Raw genomic sequence first — 20,207 nt, forward strand, 5'->3', positions numbered from 1 at the left:
TCAATTCAATTTAATTTGATTCTACTTTTTGTGCCTTTTTTTTTTTGTTGTAATAATGGAAAAATTAAATAGCCAAATTGCCCACAGGCTAGCTTGCTACTACTTACCAGTATATACTCATATAGACCTGATAAACGGGTCGTTTGGGTCGGGTCAATCAATATTCAGGTCGAGTCGGGTCAATTTGGGTTTTGGGTCAATGGTAATTCGGGTCGGGTTGAGTTTCGGGTCAACACTTCGGGTCGGGTCGGTCTTCGGGTCCAATTGTCGGGTCAAATTTGGGTCGGGTCAATCTTCATCTATATCGATGTAGAAATTAACAATAAGTATAAAGTATAACAATTGAATATTAATAATATATTTATTACACAATCCCAACAGTATTATATACACAAGACTGTATTGTTTCATATGTATGATCAATATAACAAGTGTTCCTTATCAAGTGGAACTCTTTATGAATTACGAGTACTAAATTACACGCACATTCGTTCCAACTGTACTATACACACAAGACTATAATGTTTATGTTATTTTCGATAAGTGTTTATTCGGGTAAAGTAATTGCCCTAAATCTGTTATGTTATTTTGAATATTTGTTAATTTTGGGTCAAGTCATTCGGATAAAGTTCGGGTCGTTTCAGGTTTTGGGTCACTTTGAGTCAAGATCGGGTCGGATCACTTCAAGTTTCGGGTCACTTTGAGTATCGGGTCAATTTTGGGTCGAGTCAATTCGGATATCAGGTCGGGTTAATTCATGTAATACCCAAATATTTTCTGATTTTATAAAATATAATTTTTAAATAAATAATTTATATTTCTAGTTATTAATTATATTAATAATCATTATTGTTTATTTTTATACCTAATATATCTTAAACCCTATATATATAAACAATAAATAATCATTATTGTTTATTTTTATACCTAATATGGCCGTAGGGTGCAGTCGTGTTTTTCCTTCTCAAAAACTCTTAGAGTTGACCTCTGCAAACTTGTTTCAGCTAGTTTAATTATCTTATGCTCAAACTTCATCAATTCCTTCTCAATATATATATCATGCGGCAATCATTACCCTTTTAATGATCAAATACCAAATTAAAGCAAATACCCATCAAATACCAAATTAAAGCAAATACCCATTTATTAACCAATTAGAGCCCATTATTACCTTACGCAAGTCATGTTATCCGGCAATTTAACCATGCTTCCGTAAGATAATCACACGATCTTAATTCTTTGAGTTGTTTGATTATAGATTATTGTTTTTATTAATTGTACTTCGTATTATGATTTGTAAATTTTATGATTTGTTATTTAATTTGTAAGTTCAAGATTTATATATATGTGATTAAAGTGTTGTATTATATGATTTGATTGTCGTATTAATTGATTGTGTTATTTATGCTAGGTTTTTAATGTTATTGTTATAAGAAGTATTGTTTTATGGAGGTTTTAGGGTTGTTAATGCAGAGTATTAATTCTTTTTGGGTTGTGAGTTAATTATATTTGATTATTGGTTTTATATTCCTATAAGAGTTGAGATATAATATTATTGAATCGAGTTCAAATTGTTATGTTATTTAATTTGGAAACATGTGCCATTATTGAGATATTATCTATTAGTTTGTGAATAATTATTTGATCAATGTATGAGATTAAAAGGTTGAAAATGATTATTTTGTTCTTGGTTTGAGGCTCAGCGTTATATACCTTAGTACTTGGCATGTTGTTAAAGAGATAATGATCATGAGTTAAGAATGAGGTACAATCTTTATTATTTATTTTTCTATGGTCCCCTACAGTGGGAATTGGCCCGTATGTGGTCTGGTTCAAGTGGTTTTCTGGTTATTGAGAGTATTCGGGTTTTTATACTTGTTGGTTTGTTATTCGAATTACCCATATCCAAGGCTAGGTATAAAACAAAGAGCATGGCACGCTTATGGGATATATGAGTTAATTGAGTAAAGGATCGTATTATTATTTCGAGGTTGAGGTTGACAAAAGTTATTTTTCAGAGTACAATGTAATGTAGTTTCGAACTACATTGATTAATTGATGAACTAGTAATATTAATTATTCTATTTTTCTTTGTATTCTGATATGTAGTGATTACTCAGCTTTTTGCTGACGTGTGTGTTGTTTTGTTGTGCTATTTGTGTGTGCGGCCATGCATGCCTTTTTTTTTTATGGTGGCCCTGCGACGATCTATTTTGGAATTTGTCCTTAATGGTGAGCATTCAAGATTTTCTAAGTAGGTTAAGCAAGTGATTGTAGCTAAAGGAGCTCAAGTGTTTCGATTAGTATGTTATAACGAGTCTATAAAGTTGTATAAATAGCTCACCTAGTTTATTGGATTGTAATTATTGGGATTTTGTAAGCCTTAGCACTTGACAGGTGGTCAAGTGTGGCGGTAATACCTCCGATTTAGGTTTATGATTCCGCAGTTTTATTCAAAGGTTGTTTATTTTTTTCCTTTAATTCTTATTTATTATTAATTAGTAAATTGGGGGTGTTACAATTCGGGTCGGGTCAATTCGGGTATCAAGTCAATTCGGGTATTGTGTCAACTCCACTTCGGGTCGGGTATGGGTCAGGTCAGGTCAGTTTCATGTTCGGGTCAATTTCGGATTTATATTTTTGGGTCACGGGTCGAGTCATTCGGGTCAGGTCAGGATAGCTAGGTCTATACTCATACAATTAAAGATATTCATGAAAAAAACTTATTGAAGGTGTAAATATTACGGGGTATGATGGTGAAAGGAAGTCCTAGTAAGTGAAAATGGTACTCTGTGTAAAGTTAAGTGAGCAAAAAAATAAAAAAAAAAATACTTCTTCCATTTTTAAATATTTGCAACTTGCAACACACCTTGCACTTCTAGAAAGAGATTAGACAATATTAACGAATAAATTAAATCATCAAAATATTTTATACACATTGTACCTAACTCTTCTTTTTTCGGTATTTAAATTATTTTGATAAAGTCATCTGTTTACCGATTTTAATCATTCTTAATGGCAATAAATATACTAATTAGTTAGAGTCACAATGTTCATGCTAGCTTGCACTATTTCTTAAAAAAAAAAAAATGTTAGCTTGCACTATGAACAAAAAAATGTTGGTACCATTGATTACAATATGCTAAAATATTTAAAATCATATCTTGATTTGAAATCAAATGAATGTTTAAACCTATGTATTATTTTAAGCACAACTACGAAGATTAGATTAAAAGATCAGAGTCAAGTACATCTAGATTAGCAACCAACCAAATACTTTCTCCGTCCCATAATACTTAACACAGTTCTCATTTCGTTCATCCTAAAATACTTGACAGGTTACTAGATATGGAATTGGACCGCTAATAAAAAAAAAATTTCCTATATTCTCTTTGGGACCACAAACCCCAAAACCTAATTAAATCCTACCGCTTATATGTTTTCTTTCCTCAATACCCTACTTCCTCCACTTTTTGTTTTTTTACAATTAAAAAATAAAAATCCTTTATATAATAAACAAATGTTTTAAATAGACCCACTAGTAATTTTTTTAAACTTCGTGTCCACCCCAACGTCCCAAATATTATGAGACGGAGGGAATATCAAACAATGATATAATGCTCCATTTCTTTATAAATGAAAGATACATAAGAATATCAAAAGAGAATTTTAATATAAATTGTGATCATTGTAAAATAAAAAATAATTTTAAGGATCAAAATTTCATTTTAACAACAAAATTGTCAGGTTAATGAAATATTTGAAGTGACATTATTATTTTTTTTTTTTTTTTTTTACAAGAAGAAAAGGGATTTCATTAATTTAGTTGAATGATAATTAGTTTAGATGGTTAAATAATGATTTTTCTTCTAAGAGGTTGAGTGTTCAATCCTTCTTATCCATGGAATATTGTTGAAACAATATGGAGTATTGTTGGTTGCGTAGGTGATGTGACATATTGAATCTTCATTTTTTTTAATAGGAAACATGAAACCTCAAAGTGGTTTGGACTTTTTTGTTGTCAGCTTTTAAAATAGGATATTTTGACTTTTACCACACAAAAAAAATCCAAAAATTATTTTTTACCACCAAAGCTTTTAAAAGTTTTATTTTTACCACCAAACAAAAAATTAAAAATTGTTTTTTAGCACTTGCCGTCAAAAACCAAACGGAACTTTTTAAATTCTTCGATTTTCGTGCGCAAAACATGTTCTTCATTGGTTTAGGGGGCATTTTGGTTCAAAGGATCCAATTTGAGGTCAGAATTGACAAAAAATGATCAAAAATGTCTCGTTTTGCGTGTTAAAAATACCTCGATTTGCGTGAACATGCAAAATGAGGTATTTTCGATTATTTTTTGTCAATTCTGACCTCAAATTGGATCCGTTGGGCCAAAATGCCCCCCCTAAAGCTTAGAAGAACATGTTTTATGCACGAAAATCGATGATTTTTTTAAACCGTTAGATTTAACGGTTTTCTTAACGGTAGGTGGTAAAAAACAATTTTTAGAAAATTTTTCTGGTGGTAAAATAAAACTTTTAAAAGTTTTGGTGTAAAAAACAATTTGTTGATTTTTTTTTGTGGTAAAAGTCAAAAAATCCTTTAAAATAATGATGATTCAAATAAATTTTTTTTCTCTCTAAGGTTCTTCAAAATAAACGTTTCATAGGTCAGAAATAGCCAAATTTTCAAGTTCTGGCACTTACTTTTAGTTTCTTTATGTTTATGTTATTAAATTCAATAAAACTACACTATTTGAACTTTTGAAGGTAGTAAGTACCCCTATAGAGGGTTTGAGTGTAGTAAGTGTCCTTATGGTGGGCTTTGTTCCTGTTTTATTTTTGTTTTTTGAGTTTAGTGTGGTACAAGTTGTTTCATGGGTAAAGATTTGTACAGAATAAAAAAGGAGGTTAATCCTTCGATTACAACAGGTTAATCTTGGGGTTAATACTTTATTGAAAATTAATGAATATGAGGGGACGAAATAATAATGAAAAAGTATTATAGAGTATTGAGTTTGGGTAGGGAACATGTGAAGAGTGAGATAATATTAAAATGCACTCGTAGCTTTTTGCCAAAAAAGAAAGTGTGTCACACTTAAAAAACACGACCATATTTAATAGGTTTAACACGAAGGAGTTATTATTTTCTATATCATATGACTTTCAAAACCAAAAAACTTAAAATCACAACTTGTAGGCTTGTAGCTCATATCTCGTGTTTAGAGGTGTCAAAATTTAACCTGATCGATCCAACCCGATATCCAATTCAGATTTCAACTAGCATGACACAATGATTTAACATGATTCAAGTTTGAAATAAAACTCGACCCGATTTCACCGAATTTGATTTAAACACCTAAATTAACACTTCCACACTTGGGTTCGAACGGGCACGAGCCAATGACTCAATCGGCAATCGTGCCGGCTCAGCCCATAACCCAATACCAATTCTTCTCATCCCCTTCCCTTCTCCCCTTCTCTAATAAAAGAATTGTAAAACCCCCCAAAATCTGACATCTTTCCCTCTCTTTCTCCCCTCTTCCCTCCCTTCTAACAAACAACTCTCTCCTTACCTTATCTTCACTCTCACCCTTCTCCTTTCTCCCCAAAATCCCAGGAATTTCAACAACACCAAGAAATGAAATCAAATCAAAATCAAGCCATTGTTACCTACCGAGCAATTCCAGGCCTTGAAACTTGCAATGTCACTTCTTCTCCAATCGAAATGGCTGATTTTAAACACCCCCATTTCAAACCCAAATGTTTCAACAATGGTTTTGCTTGTCTTTCAATGGCGACCAAGAAAGAGGAGAGAGAATTTGAACCCACTACTACCCAGTTGCTCGAACACCCTCTTGCTTTGCTTGCGCTTGTTCCTAGAGACGCTGCGCTTTTCGCCGCCGGCGCTATTGCTGGTGCTGCTGCCAAGACTTTCACTGCTCCGCTCGATCGAATTAAGCTTCTTATGCAGGTTATTTCTTGTTTTTGTTTTTTGAAATTTGGAAATTTTGGCAAGAAATTGTACCCAACTTGAGAATTTTGGTTCAATTATGTGAAATTTTGTTCTGTAATTGGAATTTTAATCACTTATATTCAATTTCTTTGTTTGTTTGAATAATTTACAATTTAGTTTATCAAAGGTTTACTACATGAAATTCATCAAATTCTTTCCGTAATAAACTAATAATATAGTTACTTGTCAGAAAACAATCAAATTATTTTTTTTTATTTTTTTTATTTTTTTTTTTTTTTTTTTTTTTTTTTGGGATTATAGGTGTAGCTTCTTAGAAAATGCAATGGGAAATTTTTTTTGTCGGTGCCTTCAAAAAAATGAAAAAAAAAAAATTTGTTTATGGTTGGAATATATATGGTAGCATAAATACTCAAGATAATTGTTATTTAGAATGTTATTCAGTGCATTCGATTCATGTCCATAAGATATGACTATGCTTTACGCTGGCTGCCACAGAAAGTTATTCAGTACATTAATTGAATAATATATACAAGTATTTAATTTAACTGTAAATTAATCTTAAATTAATCTTTGCCTTTTTCACTTGTTGACTTATGGAAATATATAAACAATTGTACGTTCATCAAAGCGAACTGCTTGAAATTGTCGTTACATGTATTATACACCCGGGTGTATCTGATAGATGTTTCTAGTAACCCATCGGAATGAGCATAAAAATAGTTTGGGGTTCAATGGTGAATGGACTCTCTCAAATTTGGAGTAAAGCAAAATTCTGTTCTAGCACAAATTTTTGTCAAGTTTGCAAGTATTTGGCTGTTTTTCTTATAGTGTGGCATGCCTCTAACCTGCCGCCTTTATGATACAATACATGAATATATGATCTAATGGTAGGTGTGCCTTGTGGCCGTTCTTTGGGGCCCATTCTATTCATTTGTTTATTTAATCACGTTGGGATAATGGACTAATGGTAGGTGTTACGTGAGGGCATGACAATATCTTATTGCTCAGATTATATACGCAGTATTATTAATAAATAAATATTTGGAATTGATTGTAAACTAATCTTGTCATTTTCCTAATGAACAGCCTGTTCGGAATAGAAATATATAATATGTATGTTTTAATCATCCTTTTTGTGCGATTTTGATGTTTAACATGTATTATTGTTGCTTCCAATTAAGTAGTTTTGTGAGCCTCCGTTCTGCTTCCTATGTATAGTTGTATACATTTAGTACAATCTGAATCAACATGTCGCTAATCTCTAACAAAGCAACAACGCCTCAGTCCACTATCATATTATATGTTTTATCTAGTGATCTGTACCTATTGTGAAATGTGAATGAACTTTTGTCGAATGCATTAGATGGCAATGGAAAGTGTTATTGGAAAGAAAATATAACCTTATTATTAATAAATTGTAAGTAACGGTGATCAGAAAAATATTATGTTGTAAAGTACCCGACTATTGGTGAGGTATTTATAAAATGAGCACAATAGACGAGAAAAACGTTGGTAATTCATTGCCTTTTGATTATCTTGAACCATTTTGTTTCTGAAGCTAACCGGGCATCCCATAGATTCAGTAGTGGGTGAAAGGTTTTACTTTCCTTCTGATAAAACCAATTAATTTGCTAATTAGTCGCACTTCAGACAACTGATACTTGTATCCTGTCCTACATCTTTATCGTGTCAATTTAATGCAAATTGATTACAAAATAGCTATTACTATGACAGAAATCCTCCTGATGTATCCACCATGTGTAACACTTCATTAACTTGTTTACTGGATATATGTAATCTATATCTACAAACTTGTTCCTCCTTTTTACCTGTATGTCCTGTGGAGTATGTTATGTCCATCTACCACTAGTGCACCACTTTCATTTTTCTGCTTTTTAACTGTTTATTGATGTTGGGCTAAGAATTTATGATGAAATTGTATGTGAAAAGGTCATTTAAAGTGATAATTTTGTGCTGTATGCATGTACTACGAGTTTATGTTTTAGCAATGAATTACATCTTAATCAATTCACATTCATGTATGGTTGAAATTTGAAATCTTATTACTGAAATGCTAGTTCGCTTACAATTGATGTTTACCTGCTTATATGCCTTGCAGACTCATGGAGTGCGAGTAGGCCAAGAAAGTGCAAAAAAGGCTATGGGATTTCTTGAGGTTTGTCAGCTTTTGTTATATTTTGGTAGCCCTATCCTTGCTCAGTTATACTCAGTGTAGTGTTTATACAATAGCTTTCCTTTTGGTTAAGTCATCATCGTTAGTATGGAATTATGGATTTCAGAAGCATTCCGCTAGAGAAGAGTATAGCATTTTTACATAATTATGAGAGGCTTATTTTGAAAATATTACATGGCATGTGGCTTATTGAATCTCAAACTACTGCATTGTACAAGAGTACATGCTGTTCAGTCTGTATATGATGATTTGTAAATTGTGGAGTATTATATTGCTGCAATTCCCAAGTAATTGACATTCGTAACTTTGTTGGCTAGGTTCTTGAGGTTGAAAAGAGGTGGTATTTTAGCATTTATGGCTTCTGTTACAGAGATAGCTATAGAGGTTGTTCTGCTGTAAGATTGTGTTGTTTTCTCAAGTCAGGGACAAGCTGCTCATTAAACTATGGTCCTCTTCCTTTTCCTTTTCTAGATACCGTGTCATTATCCAGCACATCATTACCTGTCCATCCACTTTAATTTTATGATACTATAATTATAATTTGACAGCACTTTTACTCTTGTTTTACTGCTATTGGTGAACCTTTTAATCTGCAGAAGAGTCATGCATTAAGAATTGCTGTTGTGGCTTATGTATACAATTCAAGGAAATATGCTGTCAACTTTCTTAGATCATTTGTGGACACCTCCACGGCTTTGTTTATGTTGACCATTTGGCTGAGATCATTTAGAAAAAAGGCCGAGTTTAGGAAGTTGGATGTTATATTCTTCAACATGTTTGCTAAATTTCTAAATTTGGACTCTGTTGTTCCTCTTGATTTTCTTCTGCACTACATCTTGTTTTGGTTGAGAGTTGGGATGAGGGTTTCATCCCTTAAAATTCTCATACACGGTTGTTTTGATGCAAAATTGTCCCATATACAAACTGCTTTAAGATCCTCATGCATAAGAACTAGTCAGTTGATTTGAAAAGAGATGTTCTTAGGACTCTAAGCAATTGGTCTCATAGTACTCTGTAGTCATTGTGGGTGCATTTGGATTATCAAGTGTCTATCTGATTATCTTGATTGCTTGTGCTCCTTGTGGAAGATAGAGGATAATCTTTACCTGACAATTGTGGTTCTATCCCTCTCAAATAATTTTCGCAAAGTAATGAGGATCTGCTCAAACCGCCTCAAAGTTATTTTCTGTTTGATGTTTCAGCCTTTAATATGATTTCTAACATTTACTTTCCAGCCGTACATATTGACAAAGATACTGCCGTACAGAGAGACAACTTCCGTATAGATTTAGTAACTTCATTTGTTTTAGAGAATTTTTGACTTAGAATACTAACTCATCTTGACATTGTTGGTCATCATGAATTGTCAGAATATGGGCCATATATATTCTTCCTCTCTTGCTTCTATACACATGTTTGAACCTCGGCTGTAAGATCCTATGCACGCACTAATAGAATTGCTAAGCTCATGTAATAAGAAGACTTGTAAATTATCACCAAACCTTTTGCACTGATGCAAAGTTTGCTTAATAGATGGATTCTCTGGCAGATGGTTCTTGGTATTTTTTCTGATCCTTGTAAATTGGATATAGTGACTTGTTATGAGGTATGACAAGCTGAAAAGAAACTGTGATAAATATATGGGATCTTAAATAATATGAATAAGATGGAGATGGTGACGCTAGGTTTGACATGCACATCAATGTTATCCTAATGCCTTGAAAGTTGCTTATGCTTTAGATGGGCTAAGAGAGGTTGAATGTATAATTGCTTACAACCTTGAGCCCTTTCGGCCTTACCTGAGTTACCCCGGCAATAAAGGAGAGGTTTCCATTTTATCCTTAATTCAGTGTGCAACTCACTTTTTTACTTCAATAAAGGAATCCGTACTGAATGAGTTATTATGTCTAGAGCTTTAGTCCACTATAATTGAAAGTCAAAGAACCCTTGACAAGTTTCATAGCTAAAACTGTGAGATTTTTTAATCACTGTTTGCGCTAATATGGTGTATCCTGGTACAAAATCTATTTGGAATTTTGGATTATGGTTTTTACCAGGCCAATATTGGAAACAGGGATGTTTTAAGATGAGTTTAGTTTGAATGATTCAAGTTATTCCTCTTCTCTTGGGAACTGGAGAGTGGAGACCTTGTTTCACCTGCTAATTCATTAATTCTCTGAATTGTATTCTTCAGGCAATAACTGTGATTGGAAAGGAGGAAGGCGTTAGAGGATACTGGAAAGGAAACCTTCCTCAGGTTTTAACTTTGAAATTAGCTGTTGCTTTATTACCCTATCACTATAGTTGCCTTTTTCTGATGCAGTTAGTTAAATATGTGTCTTTTACAGGTTATACGGATCATACCCTACAGTGCTGTACAACTATTTGCTTATGAGAGCTACAAGGTAATACTTGAATCTTTCATGGTCGTTGTAGTCAATGGTCTTTTCAATTGCTTGATATACCTTATACTTGGGTCCTTCAGAAACTTTTTCGGGGAAAGGATGAGGAATTATCAGTTTTGGGAAGGCTAGCAGCTGGTGCTTGTGCAGGCATGACTTCAACCCTTGTGAGTTAATTCAAGTTTTTGGATCTCTAAATTTTAATTATTTTATGTACTAGCTGTTGAATGTATCCTTACTCTCTTCACTTAATGATGTTTCCCTTGTCATATCAATCACCCTTTGAACTATGTATTCCTCTATAAATTTATATAATCTACAATGAACTTTTGAAGAGATTATGCATCAAGAACTCAAATGAATGACTACTAGTTTGTTTCCTTAAAATTAGGAGGTCCTGTGAAAAGATTGTCTATGCAAACTAAGACATGATTTTGTATCTCTCTTTTTAGGTGACATACCCCCTAGATGTCCTGAGGCTAAGATTAGCAGTTGAACCAGGATACAGAACCATGTCTCAGGTAAGCCGGCTGAGCTGTTAGTGTTCGTATGGGTAGGTTAAATTTCAAATATCTAAATCCTTCACGGAATTTTCAGATAGCCTTAAGCATGCTAAGGGAGGAAGGCATTGCTTCTTTCTACAATGGTCTTGGACCTTCTCTTATTGGAATAGCACCTTACATTGCTGTGAATTTCTGCGTTTTTGACTTGTGAGCTTACTCTTTTGCTGGTACTCTCTTTTTGCACTCGTTATGGAGACTAAAATCACAGTTTGCAATTAACATGTGATGTCACTCCTTTTGAACTATCAGGGTGAAGAAGTCCTTGCCGGAGAAGTACCAGAACAGGCCTGAAACATCCTTGGTTACAGCTCTGGTGTCAGCTACACTTGCAACACTTACATGCTATCCTCTGGATACGATTAGAAGACAAATGCAAATGAGGGGTACACCATACAATACAGTTCTTGATGCCTTTTCAGGTGAATTTTTTTAATATCTTTACATTTTAAAATCTGTCCATTGTGATGGACAGTTATTGACATTTTACAGTGTCATATTTGTGGGGCATATGCTTGCAGTTTCTCAATTTGGCAGGTGGATTGATACATGATATGGGGAGAACATAACTTTATTTGTCCACTACTAAAATCAGACATGATCATGAGAGTTTTTTAAACAAGAAATGCTGGCTAGATCCGAGTTCCAGACAGTAATGGATAATATTAATATAATATGTTTTTGGTTTAGTCTGTGTCTGCTGTGAATTTGTTACATATTTTCATATTGGTTATAAACTCAGTGAGCTTAACTTTTATCGTGTACTTGTGATACATTATGTTCTTGAATGTTTGATTTGTGAACCGGTGTAGATGATGCAAGTTGTGCGGCTCCAAGGTTTCTAATTTTCTGTTGTTTGTAATGGAAAAGTGATCGATGGTCACTGGTTGATGCAATACTATTTGACCATGATTTGTGTTATTAGTCTACTTGGGAACTTACAGAGTTGCAGGTGAAACTTAGTTTGATTTCCCATAAACAAATTTGAGTTTACTGTCTTGCTGAATCATTTAAAATATACTGTAATGTCCATCTTGTCACTAAGCTAAGTAATATTTATTGGCTATTTTTCCTCATTTATGTTAATATTACTGCCCCAATTGATGCTCTTCGATTTCTTTGCATTGTGAAGGAATTTTGGAGCGTGACGGCTGGGTTGGACTCTATAGAGGTTTTCTCCCCAATGCTTTGAAAAATTTACCCAACAGCAGGTATGTCTTAACCTATGCCCATCATCTTCTTCCTTTTGTGTTGCACTCAACATCTCCTTGAAATGCTCTACCTCGTAGCAATTTATACCCATGCGGCCTGTTTTGTAGCAGTATTGGTAATGAATTTGAATGCATTTTTTTTAAAGGAAGTCCTTTGCTAATCTTCATGGCAATAGAACTTCATCCCCAAATATGTGCTTATATTGCCCTCGTAAATTTTCATTACGACTCAACACTTCCTCTATAAGTGGTAATAGATGAAATGGAAATTTATAAAGAAAAATAGATATTTAGTGGAGGAATTGATAAGCATCACCATGGACATTGGCATGGGACTTTCCCTACAAAATTGCATACGAATCCGCCATCATTTTCACCATCTGTTAACCCTCCAAGGGCAACAATGTGTGTGTTTTATTTTATAAGTGGGAATCTTCCAGCTTTGCACTGCTAACTCATTTGGGATTGATTAAATTTGAGATCAGTTACTCTGGCTCCCCTACAAAATGTTGATAATATCCCAATATTTTCTGGTTGCAGTATTCGGCTGACCGCCTTTGATACTGTCAAGAGTCTAGTTGCTGCAAGTGAGAAAGAGTTTCAGAGTATTGTTGAGGGAAACCGTAAGGAGGCAAAAGCAAGTTCAGCTCATTGAACGTTTGCTGGCATAGTCTCAGTACCAATTTTGTAGCTAATTTTTTTGTGGATAATTTTTTCGCCAGTATTACACGTAGTGCAGTACTAGAACAGGTTGTGAGCCCATTTTGCTTTGTTTTTAATGTAGATTGTCCAAAAGGTTTCTTCCTTTTTGATCTAAGTAGGGACTAGGAAAAATCATGGGAAATTCCTCAGTAGAATCCAACAGGCTTGTCATAGTAATGAGTTAGGAGTCTTATGAAATTTTCTTGGAATTTTATTGGTGAAATGCAACTATGCAAGCAACATTATTTTGTACTTAAAAGAAATGTTGTTTATGTACCCCTCCTTCCCGAGATTAAAGCTTAAATTGGTTGGTATTATTTCATACTATCAAACACCTAATCATTTACATTCATCTGAATCAACTTTCCTGAATTCCAGAGAAAGGGAAAACGCCTTTAAGTTCGAGTTTTTATAGGCTAAAAATAAAGTCGAGTTAGATTATTTTTAATCGGCTATAAATGAAGTTCTAAGTATATTGTTAATCATAAATAAAAATAATTTAAACTGTCAATAATTTTTCTGAAATATCTTTCATTAGAAATAGTGAAGGCTCTACTATATGTTACAACTACATAAAAGGGGGTTCATATTGTCATATTGAGCTAGCTTTTGACAAATGCTTCGCACAATGTTCATAAACTTCCTCATCAGTGCACCTTAGACGATGCCAACTTTGAACTTCTCTCCAAGTGAATAAGTGATACATCCTCCTCTGAGATATCGAACTACAAGCTTTGATTCCATGAACTAAATGGATGATTAAGTGCAACATGATATCAAAGAAAGAGGATGGATTATACATTTCAAAATGAGATAAAGTTTCAACCAATTAAGTTATTCGGTAACCCATATTAAGTTCCTCCAAGTTAATTTGCCTTGCTATAGATAGCATTGAAAAATACACAAAGCTCACATAATTTGATTATATATTTGTAAATCGTTGTATTCGTTACATTTGTATGCGTATCTTTGAATGTATTACATTCAATTCGTATACACTTGTATGTTATATACTTTCTCCATTTTTTTTTATAATTGCAACAGTTTTACTTTTACACTATTCATGTGTTTAATTTTGACTAACTTTGACGATTTATACTTAAGTAAAAATATAGTCATGTGGGATCTTGTTAGATTCGTCTCGATTTTTTTAATATCTAAAATTTATAATTTTTACATAATGGTAACCAAATATATTAACGATTGAAAGCATGCATCGGCAAGCGTGAAAAGAGAAGTGTTGCAACTATAAAAAAAACAGAGGAAGTATATAATTGATGTACTATTAATAACGTGTATGTATGATTATTGCCATATGTGGTTTACAATGCAAGTCAATTTGCACTTAGTATGTCGCAAAGTAATGGCACATACATGTCGATGTTTGATCTCTGCGAATGATACGGGGATTACAGTTCATATGAAGATATTCAAGTCCATAAGACATTCCAACGGCTATCTTATGTAGAGATAACCAGTCGAACTATGTGCTTCCATCGGCTACTTTTACCATTAAGTCTTGCAAACTAAGCTACCATTTTCCATGTACTCATACACAAGTAAATTACAGTTTCAACGTGGAACATGAGCAAGGAGATTTAGCAAATTGCGGTGCCTTATTCTTCCTAAAGTCTGTATCTCCGACTTGAGTGCACGCATATTGCCCTATAAAAGTTTCCGTATCTTCTTCACAGAGCCCCCAAATGCAGTCCCTTTAACTTCTTTATTGCAATCATCTTGCCATTGGTCCCTGGCAACTCTGCTTTGTATACTTCACCACACCACCACCTCTTCTTATCAACTCTAAATTTGACAAATCATGAAACCATCTTCTTCGTCCAAAAAAGCAAGTTCCTTTTCATTTTTTATAAGTCTACTGAATATTGTCATTGGTTGCTCACCCTTTTTCGTAGGCCGCCCACTTCTACTACCACATAACATAGCCAGACTCATTCTCACAAATAATACAAATATTGTCACGCCTATAGCTCCCACTATTCCTCCAGTAAGAAATCCAAGTAGCCACGCTCATAGGCGAAGCCAATTTTAAGATAATGGGGTCACTCGACCCCACTTATTAACTTACTCTTGTAAAAGTTTGCTACATTATTCAATTGTAATAAGAAGATAAGGCAAATAAATTATTTTTCTTGGAGAAATAATCTACGAGTTCGATCGACAAATATAAGGTACCCAAACTTAATTAAACAAGTCAATTAATGTGCGGAAGCTATATGTGCAATATTAAAATATGTACATGTACTATATATATGATATATGTATAATATGTATACAAATATAGTATAATAAACACATGTAAGTTTAATTAGAATTTAGTGTATATTAATTTATTTGAATCCACTTGAAAATATTGCTAGGTTAACCACTGCCCACACTGAGAGCCCATGTTGAGATTTTCTAGTGTTTGTGGTGGCCATTATCAAGAAACTAATATACTACATTACAACAATAAACTAAAAAAATAGACGCACTAGATATGCTTTTAATTTGGTGTGGCAGAGAATTTTATACTAAAGCCACACTTGTACTTGGGTAACTGATTTGATCCAATATGCAACAAATATCATGACTATTAGGCCTTTGTTCCAGGCATTATGGGTGCAATAGCATGCAAATTTTAGCACTTTGAAGCATTTGCTCTTCATACCCATTACCTGAAGGATCAATTGCTCTTTTAGGATCTTCCGAAGACATAATATTCTTCATCCATATACTCATGTCCACCTCTCTTGTTTCTTAAAAGAAATGATCTTTTAATGGCTTTTCTATCACCAAACTTCCAAGAATCAACTCAAGGTTGTATACATCACATTTGTCTATGAAGTGACAACTCTCGAAATAGACTTGAGCCATGTGTGCAGTAATGTTCATGTAGCAACTGAAAATGACATGTGAGTGTTATCGATTAACATTTTTTTTTACTAGTCCAAAATCTGCAATACGAGGCTCCATGCCATTGTTAAGAAGGATGGTACTTGGCTTGAGATATCTGTGAATGATACGGGGATTACAGTTCATATGGAGATATTCAAGTCTATAAGCCATTCCATTGGCTATCTTATGTCGAGATAACCAATCTAACTATGTGCTTTCATTGACTACTTTTACCATTAAGTCTTGCAAACTACCATTTTTCATGTACTCGTACACAAGTATATTACAGTTTCGTCGTGGAACATGAGCAAGGAGAGGTGGCGAATTGCGGTGCCTTATTCTTCCTACACTTTGTATCCCTCACTTGATGCACGCAAATTGCTCTATAAAATTTACGTATGTTCTTCACAGAGCTCCGCAACCTCTTTAGGCAATCCCTTTGTCTTCTTTATTGCAATCATCTTGCCACTGTTCCCTAGCAACTCTAGTTTGTATACTTTACTGATAGATATTATAGGATTATTATAATATTTGTCGCAGAGTAGGATATATTTGTATATATTTGTGATATAGTTTGTATTCTTATCGTACTAGGTTTCCTAACAGGATTAGGACTAGTATTGTAACACTATATATATTATTCAATGGTACACACTCCAACCCAAGGAGTTTTCCCGAAATCTAACATGGTATCACAGCTTAGGTTCTTTTAGGGTTCCACAAAAATTTTTATTTTTCCTAAAGATCCGACCTTCCGCTTCCTCTCTTCTCACGTGGTAATTACATTACCAACTCTTACTGCTTTTCTTTATTGTTCTCCTTGCTGCACATTAGATTTGTTTTCAGTGGCAAAATTTGACTTTTGTTTCTTTGACAATGGCCAAAGATGATGACAATCCTACCCCACCACCTCCTCCTCCCCCTCCATCAAACGATTATCACCCTGCTAATGCTATTAGCAACATCAAGAATGAGGTGCCTGAAATTCTTGACCGTGAAAAAGGGAATTATGGTAGTTGGGTTGAACTCTTCGAGATTCATTGTCATTCCTGCAATGTAATCGATCATATAGATCCCAAATCTTCTCATCCTACGGACCTCACAACGGCGCAGTGGAACCGCCTTGACTCGATTGTGAAAAAGTGGACTTATAATACAATTTCTGCAGATTTACGAAGCACGGTGTTGTATAAGAATGCTACGGCACAGGAAACTTGGGATAGACTCGCCAATATTTTTCAAGATAATGGTGAAATTCGTGCTATTTACCTTGAAAATCAATTTAACAATTTGTTTATTGAAAATTTTCCAGATGTGGCTTCCTACTGTCAGAAATTGAAGGAACTCAAAGATCAACTAGCTAACGTTGGTCAGCCCGTGTCCGAGAGAACTTTGGTTTTACGTCTTTGTGCAGGTTTAATTGACTCAGACTATGATGGAGTGGCTCAATCCATCACTCAAATTCGACCTCTTCCCGGTTTTGATGAAGCACGATCACGAATTTTATTAGAAGAGTCTCGAAAATCTGCAAAAGAGCACTCCGGACAGGAGTTTGTTACACAAGCAAGCAACACCACCACCACCGCCTCCGCGGCAGCCACCCAGCAGCAGCCACCGCCGCAACAGCAGGGCAGGGGTGGTGGTGGACGAGACAATAAGAGCCGGGGTGGAAAATCCAAGAGCAAAGGTAGAGGCCGTGGGCAGCAGCAGCAACATCAGCCGGCCCAGGCCCAATCCACCCCTTCTAATCACGCTGGCCCAAATCAGCAACAGCTTTGGGCAAGCTTCCAGCAGTGGGCTCAACAACAAACATGGGCTAGGCCTCCTGCCCCCTTTCCAGTTCAGCAGCAGCAATCCATCCTTGGACAGCCCAAGCCACAGCAGCAGGCCTATGCAGCCCAATACGGGCAGCCTATGACCCCAACGGAGTTGGCATCTTCTTTCTCTACAATGACTCTTCCGAACCCCGACAATCAGTGGTACGTGGATTCGGGTGCCACATCTCACATGACGAATAATGTTGTTAATCTCTTACCCTTGTTTAATTTAAGCACTAAAAATCATATTTTAGTTGGTAATGGTCATCGTATTCCAGTAACTGGTTATGGTCATGGCACTTTTCCCCACTCTAAAACACCACTTGTCCTTCGTGATGTCCTTTTAGCACCTCAACTCATAAAGAACCTTATTTCAGTACGTAAAGTTACCACTGATAATTCCGTGTCTATTGAGTTTGATCCTTTTGGTTTTTCTGTGAAGGATCTTCGTACGGGGACAATAATAACGAGATGTGATAGCTCAGGGGATTTATATCCAGTCAAACTCACAAAGTCCACTCCGTCAACCTGTCTTGCTACCTCCCTCACTGCCGTTTCCCCTTCTACTTAGCACAGTCGTCTAGGTCATCCTGGAGCTCAAGTTTTTAGCTATCTTAAGTCTAAAAATTATATTTATTGTAATAAGGAGCATGGCTCCCAGTTCTGCAATTCTTGTCAATTAGGAAAACATACTCGCCTTCCCTTTGATAATTCTAATAATACTACTGTTTGTGCTTTTGATATTATACATGCCGATTTATGGACATCTCTTATTCGTAGTGCTCAAGGTCACAAATACTATCTAGTCTTATTAGATGATCATACTCATTTTGTGTGGACAATTCCTCTAAAATACAAATCCCAAGCTTTTCAATCATTCATCAATTTCCGAAAATATGTTGAAACCCAATTTGAACGTCAAATTAAATGTTTTCAATGTGATCATGGTAGGGAATTTGACTGACCCATTTAAGCAAAAATGTATTGACCATGGAATGCTTTTCCGCTTTTCTTGTCCACACACATCCTCACAAAATGGCAAAGCCGAGCGTATGATTCGTACACTTAATAATATTAAGCATACAATTCTTTTTCATGCGTCTCTTCCCCCTTCGTATTGGTTTTATGCTCTTGAAACGGCCACTTATCTTCTAAATATTTTGCCAACAAAAGCCCTTAAAAACAATACTCCCGCTTTTGCCCTGTTTGGAAAAACTCCTTCGTATGATCATATCCGTGTTTTTGGGTGTCTCTGTTTTCCTAATTTGTCTGTAATAGCTCCACATAAATTAGCTCCTCGATCATCACCGTGTGTGTTCTTGGGTTATCCTATTGACCATAGGGGGTATAGGTGTCTTGATCTCACCACCAACAAAATAATCATATCACGTCACGTCACTTTTGATGAAGTGACTTTCTCGTTCCGAAATATAGCTCAATTTCGAAGCCAAGATTATGAGTTTTTAGGTGACGATACTCCATCACCTCACTTGTTGCATCCTATTCTTCATAGCCCGCAACAAACAAACCCACACCCACACACCCTTGTCAGCCCTCCTGCCCAGCAAACCAGGCCCACTTCCACGGCCCAGCAGACCCCGGCCCAGCAAACCTAAGGCTCACCTCCACGGCCCAGGTCTGCCTTACCAGCCCAGCAGGCTACTCCGCAGGCTGGCTGTGGCAGCCCAGTCCCAGCCGCGGGTAGCCCGCGGACCCCACTGCCCACGCCACCTTCTGTCAGCAGCCCCACCACATCCACACCCGCCTACTCCCCGCCACCAATGCGTGGCGTTCCGCCCATACAACCCACTCGGCCACCACCTCCCTCTCCCCGAGTTACCCGTAGTCAACGGGGAATTTTTAAGCCTAACCCGAAATATTGTAACCTCACCGTTCAACCTTCGGGTCCTCATCTTCAAAAATCACCTCTTCCAAAGTCCTATAAACAAGCTTTAAATGACCATAATTGGAATGCGGCGATGAATGATGAATATAGTGCTTTAATTAAAACAGGGACATGGGAGTTGGTACCTAGGTCTGCGGGGGTGAATGTTGTTAATTGTATGTGGCTCTTTAAGCATAAATACAAGTCTAATGGTGACCTTGAAAGGCACAAAGCTCGTCTTGTATGTGATGGCAGGTCGCAGGAAATTGGTGTGGATTGTGATGAGACTTTCAGTCCGGTAGTTAAACCGGCCACTATTCGTACTGTTCTCAGCTTATCTCTGGCTAAGAAGTGGTCGATACATCAATTAGATGTCAAAAATGCCTTTTTACATGGTGACTTACAGGAAACTGTATATATGCATCAACCTCCAGGTTTTATTGATCAAAGAGAGCCTAACCATGTCTGTTATCTTCGCAAGGCTCTCTATGGTTTAAAGCAAGCTCCCAGAGCTTGGTACCAACGCTTTGCAAATTTTCTTATTAAGTTGGGCTTTGTCATTGCT

General features: G+C 35.5%; 2 protein-coding genes across 2 annotated transcripts; both read left to right on the top strand.

Annotated features, from left to right (window-relative positions):
- Nucleotides 1-5,512: 5,512 nt before the first annotated feature.
- Nucleotides 5,513-13,323, top strand: LOC145569004 (putative envelope ADP,ATP carrier protein, chloroplastic). Its single transcript, XM_081628379.1, has 10 exons — nucleotides 5,513-5,973; nucleotides 8,096-8,152; nucleotides 10,365-10,427; nucleotides 10,519-10,575; nucleotides 10,656-10,739; nucleotides 11,025-11,093; nucleotides 11,170-11,282; nucleotides 11,385-11,554; nucleotides 12,265-12,343; nucleotides 12,884-13,323. Exons 1-10 carry the CDS (start codon nucleotides 5,641-5,643, stop codon nucleotides 12,996-12,998), a joined length of 1,140 nt encoding a protein of 379 aa, XP_081484505.1. The 5' UTR covers nucleotides 5,513-5,640; the 3' UTR covers nucleotides 12,999-13,323.
- A 3,493-nt stretch (nucleotides 13,324-16,816) lies between these two features.
- On the top strand, nucleotides 16,817-18,328 carry LOC145566727 (uncharacterized). Its single transcript, XM_081626054.1, has one exon. The coding sequence runs from the start codon at nucleotides 16,817-16,819 to the stop codon at nucleotides 18,326-18,328; it is 1,512 nt and encodes a 503-aa protein (XP_081482180.1).
- The last annotated feature ends 1,879 nt before the right edge of the window (nucleotides 18,329-20,207 follow it).

Source organism: Chenopodium album, chromosome 11 (genome assembly GCF_948465745.1).
Source record: "Chenopodium album chromosome 11, dcCheAlbu1.1, whole genome shotgun sequence".
In the NCBI taxonomy this organism is placed as follows: Eukaryota; Viridiplantae; Streptophyta; class Magnoliopsida; order Caryophyllales; family Amaranthaceae; genus Chenopodium; species Chenopodium album.